This window comes from Vanacampus margaritifer, chromosome 10 (assembly GCF_051991255.1).
Source record: "Vanacampus margaritifer isolate UIUO_Vmar chromosome 10, RoL_Vmar_1.0, whole genome shotgun sequence".
Lineage (NCBI taxonomy): Eukaryota > Metazoa > Chordata > Actinopteri > Syngnathiformes > Syngnathidae > Vanacampus > Vanacampus margaritifer.
Genome location: NC_135441.1, coordinates 21,565,610 through 21,584,145, shown reverse-complemented (window position 1 = coordinate 21,584,145; position 18,536 = coordinate 21,565,610). Strand labels below are relative to the sequence as shown.

The 18,536-nt window shown below is 39.6% G+C and overlaps 1 protein-coding gene across 1 annotated transcript; it reads right to left on the bottom strand.

The window, feature by feature from the left end:
* Positions 1-267: 267 nt before the first annotated feature.
* Positions 268-16,909, bottom strand: mtnr1c (melatonin receptor 1C). Its single transcript, XM_077577708.1, has 2 exons — positions 16,422-16,909; positions 268-1,329 (listed from the first exon to the last, which is right to left on the bottom strand). The coding sequence occupies exons 1-2, from the start codon at positions 16,612-16,614 to the stop codon at positions 464-466; spliced, it is 1,059 nt and encodes a 352-aa protein (XP_077433834.1). The 5' UTR covers positions 16,615-16,909; the 3' UTR covers positions 268-463.
* Positions 16,910-18,536: the final 1,627 nt, after the last annotated feature.

Genomic DNA, 18,536 nt, shown 5'->3' with positions numbered 1-18,536 from the left:
CTACATATGAATGCAGTACCATTTACCAAAACATGAAGGACTGTGGCCTTCAAGGACCAGAGTTTGAGACCCCTGCTGTAAAGCAGTGGTTCTCAACCGCGGTCCTCGAGTACCTCTATCCAGCCTGTTTTTCCATGTCTCCCACAGCCAACACAGGTGTTTCAAACGATCAGCTAATCAGCAAGCTCCGCATGAAGCCTCAATAATGATCCTCAGCTGTGTTGGCTGAGGGAGACGTGGAACACAGGCTGGATAGGGGTACTCGAGGACCGGGTTTGAGAACCGGTGCTGTAGAGGTATGGGTTGGCTCACACTCAGTGACCGACAGTCCACGGAGAAGTCTGTCTTTTGTTCGCCTGTGATCGTGAACAGTGCCATAGAAAATGAATGGCGGGACTACTGCCATGTCTAAAGGCACTAGTTGAACACAAGATTCCCGATTTTCCATCAGGACAACAGTCTGCTATACATTTATCTCTGCTACATTATTGTTTGTTACAGCAGCTGAGGGTTTACTCTTTAGGCCCTCTGTGGCACATCTGGAGGTTTCCACCAGGAGCGAACGTGGCACGCACAGAGCAAGGAGAATTGTCTTGTATTCTTTTCGAAAGTTTTGGTTGAGTAGTCCGTAAATGATGGCGTTGAGGCAGCTGTTGAAGTACGCCATGAAGTAGCTGGTGACAAAGAGCCACTGCGGTATATTGGGCGCAACCTTAGCTGGGTTTATTGCCACCGCCAAGCCGATGAAGTTCAACGGCGCCCAACAAACGGCAAACAACACAAAAACCATGAACATAGTCAGGAAGTTCCTCACGTCGCTTGGTTTTAGCTTGGCCCCTTGCTCCGGTTTCACCCGGTGCTTCACTTGGATCACCCGGACCCATATCCTCAAGTAGCAGTAGGACACCACCAGCAGCGGGATCAGGAAGTGGATGACCACGACTGAGATGGTGTAGTACGAGCTAACAGTCTGGGCAAAAGTGCAGGAGTATATTCGAGGGTCGTACTGCAGCGAGCCCACAAAGAAGTTGGGCACGGTGGCGATGGCGGTGAAAGCCCAGGTCAGTCCCAGGTAGCAGCAGGTGTTCCTCAGGCTGAACACGCGGTCGTATTGCAGGCTATGGCAGATGTAGCAGTAGCGGTTGATAGCGATAGCCATGATGTTGAAGATGGAGCCGATGACGCTGATGCCCATGATGAAGCCGCTGGCTTGGCAGTGTAGGTCCCCCATGGTCCAGTCGTCGTGGAAAATGGCCGTCAGCACCAGAGGGTAGGGGTACAGCGCCACCACCAGGTCCGCAACTGACAGACTCACCACAAAGATGTTGCCTGGAGAAACAGAGGATGCTTAAACATTTAAACAACAGAACAAGAATAGCCACAGCAGACAGATTCCCTCAAACTGTGACTCTGGAAGTCTAACTGTGACTTCCTCTCATATAATTGAATCTATTGTGCCATCTGGGACCTGTTTTGCCCAAGAATCAGGCTAAAGCGATCGTCGCCTCAACTGACAGACAACAAATATCTTTTATGCAACATCCATAAACTACTGGAAATGCGTAAAAACTGACAGACTCGATCCCTTGGTGTCATGATTAGTATCAGCTGTGCTGTTTCCGTTGCAGTTGCTGGGCACCTGCAGCCCGTTAGCTCATCAGGCCAGGTTAAAAGCCTGAGAGAAACATCAATGAGTGTCGGGATATTCGTCCGTGACACTACTCACTTGACCCGACTGGTAAACGCTTATCCGAGAACCAGCTGCTGATCTCCATGACTTACCTTTTTTGCCGCCTGTGTGCGCGGTTTTGAGTTTGTTTGCTATCCGCCTGTGCGCGTGAGTTTGTGTTTACTTTTGTCCGCCTGTGTGCGTGATTTTGTGTTTTCGTTTATTACTACATTAAATCTAAGTTATCCTCATCCCTGCCGTGGCTCGCCTTCCTCTCTGCATCTGGGTCCTCCCTTCTCAAGCCGTGACACTTGGGGATTGAGCCTGCGAACAAGTACCACCTTGACTTTAATCTGAGACTTCTTTGACAAATCATTGCTAGTTGTGCTTTGTCAATTGTGTCCTCACTTCTTACTGAAAGCCCATCTTGAATTCTCTTATTATAAACTCTGGAAAATGGGATGAATTCTCCGAAAAAGTGGTTACACAACCTCGGGCTTGTTTTTAACAAAGCAATGATGAAGAAAAAGGAAAAAAAAAGATGATAGTCCTGGTCCATCACAAGGTTTCTTAATTCCAGAGTGAAAACCTTTGATTCAGCTAACAAGAACAAACTGGAATCATTTAAACATTTTTAGGCAATAATATGTTATATGCGACCTCACTAGTCTGAGCATGACATTTGATTAATTAGGGTGACCAACCGTCCTCTTTTGGGAGGCCGGACCATTTTCTTACGTCCTGTTTGAGCATCCGTAAAAAAAATAAATAAATAATAAAAATAATGAAAATGTCCGGTTGGCATTGCATGACTAATAAGAGGTGAAGTACAAAAAAAGGGAATATGGTCACCCTAGATTAATACATTTGTGGAATATGAATTATGCGGCAAAATCCAGCTATTTGTATCCATATCAGGGAGCGGCCATTTTGCAACTTGCTGTCGACTGAAGATGACATCACAGCTGCTCGGGGCTCAGGCAACGACCAATCACAGCTCACCTCTTTTCTGAAGCTGAGCTGAGCTGTGAGCTTGTTATCTGGGACCTGAGCAACTGTGATGTTATTTTCACTCGACAGCAAGTGACAAAATGGCCGCCTTCTGATACTGATACAAAATTGCTGGATTTGGCTGCTTAACTCACATTTCACTAATGCAATATTAACCAAAATACCGTATTTAGACTAATGGGGCTGCATAAAACATATTGTCAGGAAAATTTCTGGGGGTTGACTTCCCCTTTATGAACCTTCAATAACATTGTTTCTCACATACACAAGTTTTTTTTGGGTCATTTTAACAAAACAGTACTTTAAAAATGGTATTTCTAGTCCATCAAAACACTTTCTGATTCCATAAAAAAAAAAGTTTACTGAAAACTTGTTTAATGGGCTGCTGTGGATGAACTTTACATTCAATTCAAGGCCCACCTTAAAGTTCACATTTTGCAACAAGAAAATAATCTGGCATTTTCAAGTCATAAAAATCACATCCTCAGAGGACATTGCCTTCAGATTGTGTAAAGTTAAATGAGGGGCAAAATAGCCGTTTAAAGACCAAGTCAGGATTTTGATTAGGATCGCAAATAGCTGATTTGGACAAAAGTGTTTCCGCCTCTGCTTTGATACGAACTGATTTAATATGAGGAGAAAAGAATGTGTCTTGCATTTAAAGAGGAAATTGGCACAGTTTGCTAGGATGCATTTTGCATAATTTGAACTGCCTATGGCCAGCGCGGCACGGAAGTGGTTAGCAAGTCTGCCCCACAGTTCTGCTGTCCGAGTTCAAATCTTGGCTCTGACCTTCCTGGGAGGATCAAACATTTTCTATGTGGTTGAATTGCAAACTTTAGTAGCTGGATCCTGTGGGCCTCACTTGGCCCCAATGCAAGCAGACCGTAACGTAAATGAATACTACCTCTAGCAGTGTTGATTAGAGACAAGCATAGTTATGTATGTAAATGCAAATTTTTTAATGCAGATTTTGAATCGGATTTCGTGCAGTGTACCTAATTCAATGGTGTGTTAGTGTGTTACACAATCATATAAACAATACCAGAAATTTGAATTTGCATTTCATAATCCTGTATATATTTTTTTCTTTTCACATTTATTTGTGAGGAAATTGCGTTGGAAGACTGACAGACACGCGAACATAGACACACAAATATGGATTATGATTTTAATGTTGTCGTGTGTGTTATTATCCCGTCCTCCTTCGGTCAAAGCTGGAGGTTGCGTGACACTGGATCATCTCAGAGGGCATGAATCATAGAAAATGACGTCTGATGTTGTTACAGTGCAGCTGTTACTGACTGGGCCGGGAAGATAAAATATAAATCAATTGTAATGTTGTGTCAGATTGCATATCAGATAAGGGAGATCATGTACTGTGGCGTCTCAATTCAATCTACAGTACACGAAGATTTAAAAAACGCATAAGTAGCCACTCCCACCCTACAAAAAAAAAAGAGAACAAAATGTCTGTTTGTTTGGTTAACATAGTCACTGTCCACCTACTTTGCAAATAATCCCGATCAGTCATTAAATAAATTAAGTGGTCCCAAGTCCAAACGTTAACGAAACAGCCAGACAAAAGGAATTGGAAAAAGGAGTTAATTGTAGATAGTGCATAATTTAATTCTCAACACGATGGCTTGCCAAAGCCTGTTACGATCCTTTCACCCTTCATTAATCCGGCTTTTGCTTTATCTATGTACTTTATGGGCTAATTCAGTGCCATTTTCATGAGTGCAAAACAATGGTGGGGCACCAACCACTTAAATAGGAACCATACCAAGAAAAATACAGTACATACTTTTTTTTTCTGGCAGTTTTTTCTTTTACGTTGAATAGCTCTGTGCTAAATCAGTAATCACGCACAAAATGTGTTGTTATCTCTACAATTTTTGAAGGTAAGCTTGCTAACATTAATTTCTAGTTACTTTAGCTTGATATATATATAATAAAATATATATATTTAAGTTCATGTGCTTATTTTAACACTGGAAGAGCCTTCTAAATGTTTCAGCAAGCGTAAATTAAAAGAGTAGAAATGCTTTTCATGAATTCCAATGAAGCTATAAGAATAAAAATGAAATTGAATATTTATCTCTTTAATACTTTTGTTTTTTTTACCATTAGTATCTTCAAAACGGTGGCCCCCTTTTCAGGTATTAGCAGAGCATCAAAAAAACAGCCCAGGCCGTCGCTCAGCCTTGTTAAAATAAAAATAAACGAATTTGTTCTTCCTTCTTGAGTCAGCTCACTGGGCAATCCTGTCAGTTTGCATTTGTGCCACTCAACTCGCTATGCGCATTTGTCATTGTGCAGGGGTTTGAATTCTGGCTGACATGCTGCAGCACAGTGTTAGCGTCTGCACCGACTGGCCGGGTTGGCCTACAGCCTGAACTTTGGCCGGCTCAACCGTCTCTCCTCCTCATTGTCAAGAGAATTAGGTAAGTACTAAAACACAGCTGGGAAGATAGGGAAATTTATTTACACACGATTTCCATCACTGTTTTTTAAAAAGTCTGTATATGTAGTAATTCAACTTTTAAACAGTTTAATCACCAACATCATTTGACAAGAAGAAGAAGTAGTAGAAGTAAGAGGAACGGACTGTGATAGAACAGCCTCTCATGTTGTGCTAGCGCTAGTGCTAATGTACAAATATAGCAGTTAGCTATAGTCCCCGCCTTCACATCTCCCCTTTTACTGTTACTGCGCCATCACAACTATACGCAGAATTGAACAACACTAATCTAAAGTAAGCAGGTAACATTTATGTTATTGTATAAATATACATTATATATAGACAAAAGAACCGGAGCACCCGGAGAAAACCCGCGTAGCTAAAAGGAAAACATGAAAACTCCTCTCAAGATGACAGGAGTCAAGAATCGAACACAGAACCTCAGAAGCAAAGTTGATAACCACTCAAACACTGTGCTGCCAATTGTCATTGTTATATAGTGCAGTAAAATGTTAGAATAGCGTAACTGCTTAGCATCGAGCAGGAGAAAGAAACTACTGCTACTAATGCATAGCAACAGAGTAAGCTAATGTTAGCATTTGTCCTTATTTTTGTCATTTTAAGCCGTGGCATTCTCAATGTTACAATGTTGCGGTGATGGTGAAACAATGAGAGCCATTCCACACTTTGAAATCGAGATAGCTACTGAAAATAGCGCCTAACACTCTCGTACCTTTTCCCCTTCCCAACGAGTAGAAACTCGCCAGTAAAGAATGAAGCCAAAAGAAGTTAGGTAAAATGAGTAGAAAACAGGCTTTTAGTTCCATACCACACATATTGTAGCATTTTTAAAATACTGGATAATAAAGTCATGTTCGCTACTTTGTGTATTCATTTCTAATAATGCAGTCTATGGGTTGTGCCTTCTGTTTATTTGTCAGGAACATCTTAAAAAATGTTGGAAATAAAAAGGCCTCAAGTTTTTTTTTTTTTCTCAAGCTATTTACATTCCCTTGTGTCCTTACCACCAGTTTCTTGTTATGTAATCATCGGTGTGTACATCGTCTCCTGTCTTTGTTTATTCCCGAAGCAAATATTGTGCATTTGCATGTTGACTGTGCTTCTCGCTTTGGATTTTGCCCTTTTTGTATTTTTATTCTTATAAAAGTTTTGACCGCTACGTGATCCTCATTCGCCACAGGAGCTCATCACAAACAATATTTCAGAATATATATATATATATATATATATATATTAGGGGTGGGGGCAGCAGTGAGCTTGGTACAAAAGGGCTGCAACACTTTCAGGAATATAACCTGACTCATTCGCTCCCTTCTAGCCTACAAGCCTTGCAAGCCGAAATAAAAATTGATTCCATATGTTGGCATATTAATGGCGCGTTGCGTGAGCCGAGCAAAATGGAAAGGCAGACACAACGAAAACAAAGACACAATTCAAATCAATGGGGAAGGATAAACATACAGCGAGACCACTTGCATGGCTGCACACGATTCTTCGGCTTCTCTGGTTTTATATTTGCCCCTCAGTCTCACCTCACACCTCACCTAAGAGCGCCGTAAAGCATTCCTTTTAATATGACTGAATGCCAGCAACACCTTATTGTTACCTCCAGTGGTGTCGTGGTCCCTGGAGAAGTGGGTATACTCAAAATTCTACTTACCGGCACTGGAACTTTAAAAAATAAAAATAAAAAATAAATAACTTTTGGGTTTTGCTTCTAGAAAAACACCCTGTTTTAAGTAAGTCGGTTCACATAAAGTAAATGTTACCCACCCTACCAGTTACTGCATGCGGATGGAAAGAGAATACAGCATAATGCGATTGGCGTTTTCTTTACTGATGTGATTTCATCGGATTATTCTAACTTCTTCAATGCTTACCACATTAGAAAGAAATAAAATGTCATCTTTTATTTAGCTGCCTGGAAATGATGACATATCTAATGTGACATCTTAAGTGATATTCACCAAGGAGCTGTCCTGTCAATTTAAGATGTCCGGCCTGGTTTGACTCAGTCAGTCCAATAACTCAATTAACCCCCCCCTGCACTCCTCGAACCCTCTGGGACACCCCAGTGTTGAGGTTTTATTCGTGACAACAGCGTATAAGGCTGCATTATGAGTTAAAATAAATAAATAAATAAATGAGTCCCTCCCCACATTTACATGAAGTGCCTGACGTGGAAGTTCAAGCACAAGTCATTCTTTCCACCATCTGTTCCCTCCGAACCCTTTTTGTGAGTGTATTTTTAGTTTGTTTAACCCCACTGGGACATCGTAACGTTAACACCCCACTGTGGCAGTGCCACAGTGTCACGTGCCCCCACATTAACAGTCACTTTGGAGATCCTCTGCCATTTTGGCACTTTAGAATGCCCGAGAGCTGAACAACTAATTAAATTCTTTTTTTAATTTTTTTTTTATGGAGGGCTAAGTTTTTTATTTTTTATGGAGAGCTAAGTATTGTTCATTCGGTAATTTTACCGATTTGACATGTCATCATCATTGCTCTCTTTTTTTTAAATGTATTTTATTTTTTAAATTTTTGTATGTGTACGTGCGTGTGAGTGTGTATTCATTAGTTCACCTAAAACCTATTAAAAAATCCCATACCGTTCACCTAAACCGAACACTTCCAGCCAGAGTCGTGAGGCCGTCAGGAGACCCGAGGAAGGACCAAAGAAAGGAAAGTGAAATGTGAAATTCAAATAATTAAATTCAAATCGACGTCTCATAGCAATAAAATGCCATTCTTCGTCAGTCAGTAGGCTTTATTTTTTTATATACTTATATGTGTTTTATTTATTTATTTATTTGTTTCATGTCATGTCTAGATAAATTCAGCGCTTAAGAAATGATTAAATGTGAACGTTGTATGTGACTGTAAGTCAAACTCCTGACCTGCGGGCTTAATTGTTTTGATACATGGCACGGGTCCTTGGACTTGGACTCATGCATAGAGTGCTTCCCGAGTGTCATCAATAGCACTGAGATTTTCACTCAAAATTCCAGATTATGATAATACGTAGTACACCATGCCTTTACAAAATAACACTTTAAAGAGGCATGACAGGTCAGTCATTTGATTCCATGTCACGCCCCAATATCTCTTCAAATGCCAAAATGTTCATCCAAAGTTTGCTTGGAGTTTTTGGTCCCCTGTTCAATTAAGTGCCTCAAATGCACATTTTGCACGTTCTTCTCGTGATTGTGTTGTCCTATTCCGAAAACGTGTATAGTTAGTTTCAGAATGAGAGAAGGATTGTAAAGCTGGGGTTTGAAGAGAAAGCTTTTAGCAGTGGTGCATTCTGGAGAGAGAAACAAAAATATTTTTCAGATTTACATTGACACTAAAAGAATGAGGTAGACGAGTTTGGGAGAACGATTTTTTTTTACAGTAGATTTACAGTATTCCACACACAGACCTAAATATTGTGCAAAAAATGAGAACGAATCTTCCCTTGAGGGAAAACCCAACACTGTGATTTGTGTTTCATAATAAAACTTACTAACTAAAAGACGTATTGGAAAGAAAGAAAAATAGCACCTTCTCCTGCACTGAATGTGGATCAAAATGTGCCTGTTGGACTTGGATTCGCGACCTCTGAAACCACGGGTATCAAATGCCGGTCCTCAAGGGCCAGAGTCCTGCAGGTTTTAGATGTTTCCGTCAAGATCATGTTCGTTATCAGGCTTCTGCAAAACTTGCTAAAGAGCTGATGATATGAATCAGGTATGTTGGAGGAGGGAAGTATCTAAAACCTGCAGGACTCCGGCCTTTGAGGACCAGAGAGTAATGCCTGCGGTTTCAGGGGTGCCAATTCCAGGTCCAGAAAGTAAAAATCCTGCCACAGTTTGGCTTTAGCCACTGGTGCTTCTACTCAACCGGTAGGTAAGAGCTTGTTTACCTGCCGGTTCTAATCTGTGGCAGGGTTTTTTACTGTCTGGACTTGGATTTGCCACCTCTGAAACCACGGGTATTAAATGCCGGTCCTCAAGGGCCAGAGTCCTGCAGGTTTTAGATGTTTCCGTCAAGATCAACTCCCTGATTTGTTGGAACTGAGATGTCTCTGGGGTTGGTGAAGGACTCTGGTTGGTGGCCTGGTGGGTGGTGTCTGGTCGGTGCTGGATTTCACGTCCCTTTCTTTGGTCCTTCCTCGGGTCTCCTGACAGCCTCGCGACTCTGGCTGGAAGTGTTCGGTTTAGGTGAACGGTATGGGATTTTTTAAAATAGGTTTTAGGTGAACTAATGAATACGCACACACGCATAATCACCCACATACAAAAAAAAAAAGAAAAAAGGGGGAGCAATGATGATGACATGTCAAATCGGTAAAATTACTGAATTAACAATACTGAGCTCTCCAAGAAAAAGAAGAGAAAAAAAAAATCATAGTCGTTATCAGGCTTCTGCAAAACTTGCTAATGAGCTGATGATATGAATCAGGTATGTTGGAGGAGGGAAATATCTCAAACCTGCAGGACTCCGGCCTTTGCGGACCAGAGAGTAACGCCTGCGGTTTCAGGGGTACCAAATCCAGGTCCAACAAGTAAAAACCCTGCCATAATTTGTTAGGTAAAAACTCATTTGCCTGCCGGATGAAAGCTAAAGACAATCTGTGGCAGAGTTTTTACTTTCTAGACCTGGATCTGCCACAGGTTACATAACAGAATAACTCAAGTTGTCCAAACCGATTTTTGCTATGAGGTGACAGTACTAAACAATCGTCTTTGTAATGGGACTGCTGTAACGAATCCAAAAAACAGCCAGCTCTTAAGAGGGGATGAAGTAAACACCAACGAGAACTTGTACAGCTTTGTTCCAAGACTTTGCTTTCCTTTAAGGAAATCTGTACAATTAAACATTCATATGAAAAAGCCGACACTATAAATAGGATCTCAAGAACAGAGCAGAGTTTGTTGAGACACTGACGGTGCTGCAAAATACATTCACTTCAGAGAAGCAAAGTAAACTAAAGGAAAGGACAGAAACCCCCCAGGAGTGATTATGGAGTCTTTCACACATGCCAACTAAATGAGAAAACTGTAAACTACCACGACTGCGCTCATCAGTCAGTCCTCCTTGTTTTGGTGTCCATGTGCTTACAAGCCCACCCGCGTGCACGCAAGACTTCTCAACGGGGGCTTTTTACCCACGGCGCTCTTGTCCCAGACCAGCCAACCGTGTGATTTTTTTTTTTTCAAAATCGATAGTCAAATTGTCCCCCTTGGTGCGACGCTTCTTGCCAACTCGCTTTTTGGCACGTGAATATAGGAGAACATCTTGTTATGTAATATATTTGAAACTGTAAAAGCTCATTATTCCAAGCGCTCTCTGACCTAACATGCCGCCGCCTGGTTCTCATGTCCTCATTAGCATCACCGCGCGAAAACGACTATCGGTCATTGGCTTCTCGCAAGACTTTACAACCTTCACTGAGAGGGCACAGCACAAACGGCCTAGTCTTTAAATGCACAACCTTTAAGAGCAACATATTGACACATAAGTGCAACAACAGAAATGAATAACAACAACCCTGTGTGGAAATTTGCTTGTTCTTCCTCTGCTTTAATTGAAGACTTTAAATTGAACAACAGCGCAAAGTTGCAATGGTTGTTAGCAGAGGTGGGCATTCCATCAATATTGACAATGACGGACACCCATTTTGTTGACGACTGCCGATTGGTGGGAAACTGTAACCTTCAATCCGTCAATGACGGACGGCCCATTTTGGATTTCCGGAGCATTGACGGATGCCCACTTCGAACGACGGAAACATTGACGGACGCTCATTTTGCTGAGCAATCGACGAATGACGGATGGATGATTACGGTGCGCTTTGGCTGGAAATATTGACGGACTGACGATGACGATTGCCGAATGATGGACGCTCAAAATTCATTGGTGCGCCCGCCCACCTCTCTGGTTGTTAGTTTTATATGTGACCTGCGATTGGCTGGGACCCATTCAAGTTCCGTTCAAGGGTCGGCTAGGGAAAGACTCCCGCCCACCCAAGACACTAACGAGGCCAAGCAGGCTAACCCTAACATGCTTTTTGATATTTGGATTCATCCAGGTCCTTTCATTCTGGACTAGTGCTGTCTTTGTCCTAGAAGATGTTTCACCTCTCTTCCGAGTAGGCTTCATCAGTAGTTCATGCAACATTTTTTTTATGCTGCAGGTTCGAGACACGCCCCAATCACAAATATTATCGCTCTGTTAGAATGCGAAACAACACTATTCATAACACTAAAGAAAATGGATGAATATCAACCTACTTGGAAGAAACATGAATTTTAGTGATGCATTTGTACTTTTACACCCCTTTTTGTCGTTTAATGTTGTGTATAGTGCTATCCCTTTTTAGACACCAGTGTTTTTGGCTGTGAAATTCCTAGGTAGAGCGTTTTAGGGTTTGTTGTGTGCGCCGTTACTTTCTCCTGCACAGTTTTGGCGTCATGTGCTGTAGTGTTTTGGTTGTGGTATTTTATGGAGTAAAGATGATTGCTTTTGGGATTTCACCATTAGTCAGGTTTCCATCCAATTGTTTCACATTTTTTTAAGCAAATTTACTGAAAATGTGCAAAACGGACATGCGACTTATGCCCGTTTCCATCTGTTCTTCTTTTGCGAATATTGAGAGGGGACTCCGCCGCTGTAGGTGGCGGTATACTCCATAGAGATGTGATCCATTAGTACTTTAAAAGAAGAAGAAGAAGAACAGAAAGTCATATGAGTTTGCTTTTGTAATTCTTGATAAACCGTAGCATTTCTTTGCTGTTTTCCATCTAAAATGGCATTAATATTCGCTTCTTTAATTAATTCCAAAAATATTTCTGTTTCGTCGTCCCCCCCAAACATACCTTACTTTATCGTCTGACATTGTTTTGTGACGTAATATCCAGTCAAAACGTACGAAAAATCCCCCCACCAAGCGTAAAAACTTTTTTGCGAATTTCTAGCGTTTTCATTCAGTTTTATTTTCGCATTTCTTGAAAATTTAAATATAAATGGGTGGATGGAACCCCCACTATTGTCTGCCGTGAGGGGCTTCGATCCTGTGTGGAGCCAACTGATGCACATTTGGTAAAGAACGCAATCGACGACGCTCAGCGTTAAAAGGAAGTGACGGGAAGTGACAGAGAAGACTAAATGTGATAAAGATGATATCAGTCATGGAGCTAAAAAACACTGCTCTCCTTTCATTGGTCCACTCATCCATTCTCCATACTCTTGATCCTGTTTGCAAGGTTGCTGTGAACTGGAGCATATCCTAGTCACCGGGCAGTTTTAATTGGTCAAAAGAGAATAAGCCATTAGATTTGCCACCAAGAAAAATCACATTTTAATGGAAAAAATATCTGCCTCAAATAAAAACCAAATATCAAAATTTATAGAAACATGGTCTACGTATATAGAATTTTTTAACCTAATTCTGGTTACTTAATTCTGTCTGTTAGCGAGAGCCACTACATCGTGATAACTTACATTGATGTTTCTGCATTTGGCAATTTATTATTATATTATATTATTAGTATGGGATTTTTTTTTAATGGGCTTTAGGTGAACTGATGAATACACACACACACGCATGCACATGCACATGCTCACCCACATACAAAAAAATAATATATATATATATATATATATATATATATACACATATATATATATATGTGTGTATATATATATATATGTGTGTATATATATATATATATATATATATATATATATGCGTGTATGTGTATGTATATATATATATATATATATATGTGTGTGTGTGTATATATATATATATATATATATATATATGTATATATATATATATATATATATATGTATATATATATATATATGTATATATATATATATATATATATATATATGTATATATATATATATATATATATATATGTATATGTATATATATATATATATATATATATATATATATGTATATATATATATATATATATATATATGTATATGTATATATATATGTATATATATTTTTTAAAAAAAAGAGGGAAAAAAACTTTCTTTTTTTTTTATTTACTTGTTTTTTAAAAAAAAGGAGAGCAATGATGATGTCAAATCGAATGAACAATACTGAGCTCTCCTGAAAAAAAAAAAAAAAGATTTGCCACCAAGAATGAATTGAAATTCGTCTCCTTTTTGTGTAATTTACCATCTATGTAGCCGGCGCAGCGATTGCTAGCAGCTAATTTGTCCCATGGAAAAAGCACAAGAATCTGGCTCAACTGACACCATGGAAGTAACATAATAAAACTGACCTGATCTGAACTGTACCGCTCCGTGTAAACTAGGCTAAGTGTTCTTTTCTGCATAATAAATCCCAGCCATGCTTTGTTTTGATAACACCCGTTAATAGAAACTCAAAGTTTTTGTTTCTTCCACATCGTCACTCTAATTTTGTTTGACCATCAATAGCAGGATGAAAACATACTGTCACTGACTTTCCCTGCCAAAGAATTTAATGTTTTTTATTTATTTCTAGAGCCCAGCAACTAATATCCTAAAAGCAACCACGGCAGGACTTTGTGGTCAATTGAGACAGAGGGTCATTCGTAGGACTGCATTTTCTCAGAAGTAAGAAAAAAAGTGACTAATAAACATCTTGCTCACCTTCACACTGCTCCTGGGACCCCTCAAGTGTATGACAACATGATATGATGTGTGAAGTGATGCAACAGTCCCTCACCTTGGCAACTCGTGAGCCACTGCAGGTCCTAATACAAGGAAGGATTTAATTTATCAGGGATGGTGGACCAAGGATAAAGCCAAATGGAGGGAAGGGCGTGTTATTATTTATGGAGAGATGTGACAGAAGACCGGCAAGGCTGCGGAAACTCCGTCACATCTAAAAGGACTCGCTTTAGATAACAGTCTGTCAAGCGCAGGATTGACTTCAAAGTCACATAATGAGCTTTTTGACCCATTCACTGCCATTGACGACTATTGACGTCAAAAATTAATTTGAACGATTTCTTTTAGTTTTAAAAAAAATCCACTTTTGTTAATTTCTTTTTTTTTATCTTTTTTTTTAAAAAGAAGAAATGATTATTAAAAATTTGTGGCGTCAGGCAATTACAATTTTTAATTGTAATTAATCGCATGACTTCACTAGGTTTTTTTTTTTTAATAAAATATTTTTTTTAAAAAAGAAAAGAAAAGATTATTAAAATTAGGGGTGTCAGTTTGTAATCGTAATTAATTGCATGACTTCACTAGTTAACTCACGATTAATCACAAATTTTACATCTGTTCTAAATGTACAATAAATACTCTTGTTAACAAAAGTGGGGATTTTTTTTTTTTTAAACCAATAGAAATAGTTCAAATGATTATTTTTTTTAACGTCTATAGCCGCCAATGGCAGCGAATGAGTTAATAGAAGATTTAGGTGCAACCGAGCTGCTTACCGCTAACATTTAAAGTAGTTGAACCCATCTGAAGGTACTGTAACAGTTTTAACTTATGATATTGTAATCTTTCAATCGCAGCATCAGCGACGTCACATTTGTCTGCTGCAGGAGCTGAAGTTTAAATATAAACAAACAACTGCAGTTTTTTAATAGCTGTTTGTTAGTTGGTATTTAACATACAAACAAAAGGAATGGTTCAAATCTCCTGTCCCATTTACTGTAGTTTCAATCATTTTAATCCCTTTCCATGTGTCCTCTAGAATTCATTTCCCACCCGGCTCCATGTTGGGGCTCGGCATCATAGACAAAAGGCAAACGTCACAACCAAAACACTTTTGAAAGTACAAAAAAAAAAAAAAAGTTAACCCAATTGTTGGCGTCAAGCTGCCGATATACAGGCACACACCAAAAAAAAAAACAAGCATTGATATTCCTTATTCAAAAATGGCGAAAACGCTACAAAAAGTTCCCTGTGGGTTTCAATGCAAAATTAATACCAAATGGTCAAATAAAATGGAAAAAAATACAAATAAGGAGAAATTTGATTTAACACGCTGCTATATTGACTCAGAGGTCACACTTGTAAGTTTTTTCTTTCCATAAATCATCATAATGTATCTGACTTGATAAGCTCTATATTTCGTTGCTAAAAATAATACAGTAATAATATTAAGCAGTCATAATTGTTAATAATCCACCCCACCAAAATTCTAGAGTTTAGTCATGATTTTCAACCCATTTATTTACCATACAGGGCTTATTTATCCTAGCAGGTGACCAGCCAATCACAGGGCACATCAACCACGCATTCAAACTCATGTTTACACATATGGACAATTCAAAGTCGTCAATGAACACAACATGAATACGGAGTACCTGGAGAAGAAAACCCAAGAAAGCACGGGGGAGATCAGATCAAGCAGAAACATGTGAGATTTGAACCCAGAACCTCAGAACTCTGAGGCAGACGTACTGACCAGTGACCAGACTCACTTTAGTCTGTCACGCGCAGGATTGACTTCAGTCACATAATGAGCTTTTCGACCCATTCACTGCCACGTCAAAAATTCATTTTAACAATTTCTTTTAGTTTAAAAAAAAATCCACTTTTGTTAATTTCTTTTTTTTAATCTTTTTTTTTTTTAAAGAAGAAAAGATTATTAAAAATTAGTGGCGTCAGGCAATTACAATTTTTAATTGGAATTAATCGCATGACTTCACTAGTTATTTTATTTTATTTTGATAAAAGATTAAAAAAAATAAAATAAAAGATTATTAAAATTAGGGGTGTCAGTTTGTTATCGTAATTAATCGCATGACTTCACTAGTTAACTCACAATTAATCACAAATTTTATATCTGTTCTAAATGTACAATAAAACAAAAATGTCTAGGTTTTCATACTCTTGTTAACAAAAGTGAGGATTTTTTTTTTAAACCAATAGAAATAGTTCAAATGATTTTTTTTTTACGTCTATAGCCGTCAATGGCAGTGAATGAGAAGATTTAGGTGCAACCGAGCTGCTTACCGCTAACATTTAAAGTAGTTGAACCCATCTGAAGGTAACAGTTTTAACTTATGATATGCAGAATCATGTGCGATTTGAACCCAGAACATCAGAACTCTGAGGCGGACGTACTGACCAGTGACCAGACGACTGTCACAAATCATTCCTGCAAATCCCACTTGATAAATTCTGGATTTTGTTTTTCAAATATTAAATTTAGGGTGCATGTACTGGCGGGGGGGCGGGGGGCGGGGGGGGGCACAAATGTTCCTCCCCACTCCACGTTTATTTCAACTTTCTCACCTGCATTCCGAAGCTTTTTATTCCTGTACACGGACAAGATGACGAGCACGTTGCCCAGGATGTCGACCACGATGGTAAAGATCAGCACGCTGGCCAGCGCAGTGGACAGTCCCGCGGAGGCGCTCGGCCCCGCGTCGCTCTCATTCCGGGACAAACAAGTGGAGCCGTTCAGCTCCCTCGCCTCCAAATCCATCACCCCTCAGGGCACGGCGACCATGGTGGACGTCTTCCTCCCTCTTTTTGAGTGGAGTTTGAACAAAATTAGACTTAACCAGAGGGAGTCTGGAACTCTCTGATGGTCCGAATCCAAAAGCACGTTCCGACGTGTGTGATGCCGGAGCAGCAGTACCGAGAATTCGACGCCATTCAGGGAAAGAAGTTGGCAGGCGAAGTATCAACGAAGGTCCTCCGGTCCACGGTACCGAGCCGAGTACTACTTAGAGGGGTCCATGTGAGACCTCCGGTGCGTAATGGAAGGATGCTATGGAGCTTCATCACTCATGCACACGCAACCCCGAGTCCCGTGTTGGGCTTTTTTAATCCCCCCCCCCCCTCTGCCATCTATATAAAGACTGCACTTGTGTTCACTGTTCACGCTGTCCAAGGCAGATGACTTGTGAGCGCCTTTCATTGCGAGCGTGCGCGTGCGTGCGCGCCCTGCGCGTCCCGATAGGGACTCTCACAGTCGAACCCGCCCTCCCGCCCGATTAGATAAAAGTCCGATATAAGCATGCGCTTTAAAAAACGTTTAGAGGTTATTGATCTCCGCATGGGATGAGCAAATGGCGCCTTCGTGTGTCCGCGGGAGATTCTTACAACTGATATCCCTTCCAAAATGAAGACATGATTGCCTTTAAACGACGTGGTTTGACGGTTTAATCAGTAAATATAATAATTTGAGTAAAAGTCCGTTAGCAGTATCACCGCGAACAGATTTCACAAAATAATGTATTCAAGCAAGTTTATTGCAAGACAATGAAGACATTATCTTAGATCCTGCAAAGTCAATTTATAGGCGACCCTTGCCATATTTTGAGTTCGACTTAATTTTTTTAAATGTCTTTTTAGCTGCAAGTGGCAAAGCTAATGTGTAAAATGAAGGAAATGACAAAAAATTACATGGCCAGATTTATCAATGCTCTCTTTCAGGGACAACCAATGTACTAAAAGTTTGAAAGATCGTTCTTAAATGCATCTCAAATTTTTTCCACCACAAAAAAGACAATGATCAATTTCCAGTAAATTCATTACAAACAATAAACTGATATTTGTATTACAGTATTTTAAGCCACTCGAACGTCATGCTAAGTTTGAATTTTAATGCTTTATTTAAACGTATAGGAAATATAGAAACCTACTCAATTCATCATGCAGTCAAAATATAGTGCTAATAAAAGCACCAAAAAAGTTCTTAGTTAGCTAAACGTTGACAAAAAAGTTTAAACAGTTATGTAGTGTATTGTACATGAAAACTAATCAAAAAATCGTGTTGTACTTGATTAAAAAAAAAAAAAAAAGCGTTAACAGGCTTTTTATGCATAGCAAACTTCATTCTAATATTTTTTTCAGGGGTCATCAACTCCAGTCCTCCAGGGCCCCTATCCTGCATGTTTTTAGATGTTTTGCTCCCCCATCCAACACACCTGATCCAAATGATCAACTCATCCTCAAACTCTCCAGTAGCCTGATAACGATCCTGATCATCCAGGATGTGCTGGAGGACGGAAACACCTCAAACTTGCAGGATAGGGCCGGAATGGTGACCCCTGTTGTGCATTTTATTCCAATTTAATTAATTGATTCTTCGGCACACCTCACCACACATAGAGAATAACTTTTTATAGATTATGTTAGAAGTGATCAGGAATTATTTTATTATGTCTCTTTAAGTAGAGCAGAAGACATCGTCAACACTAAATTAATTCAAAGAGCATTCCGAATATTTGTTTATTCTACAAATCAAAATAATAATGAAAGTAGGCCTAAATGATGTCAATACTCATTAACGTCAAAATAATTTGTCGCCAAAACATTCCATTTCCTTCCAGTCCTTAATCAGAAATACCCATAAAGAAACGATAACAATTTTCGGTCCATTTAGGAAGTTCAGTGATG

Bases quoted from the DNA above. Each gene is read 5' to 3' on its own strand.
- mtnr1c (XM_077577708.1), bottom strand. From the start codon at position 16,614: ATGGATTTGGAGGCGAGGGAGCTGAACGGCTCCACTTGTTTGTCCCGG. The intron at 1,330-16,421 runs GTGAGAAAGTTG...CTGTTTCTCCAG, and splicing joins TAAAAAGCTTCGGAATGCAG to GCAACATCTTTGTGGTGAGT.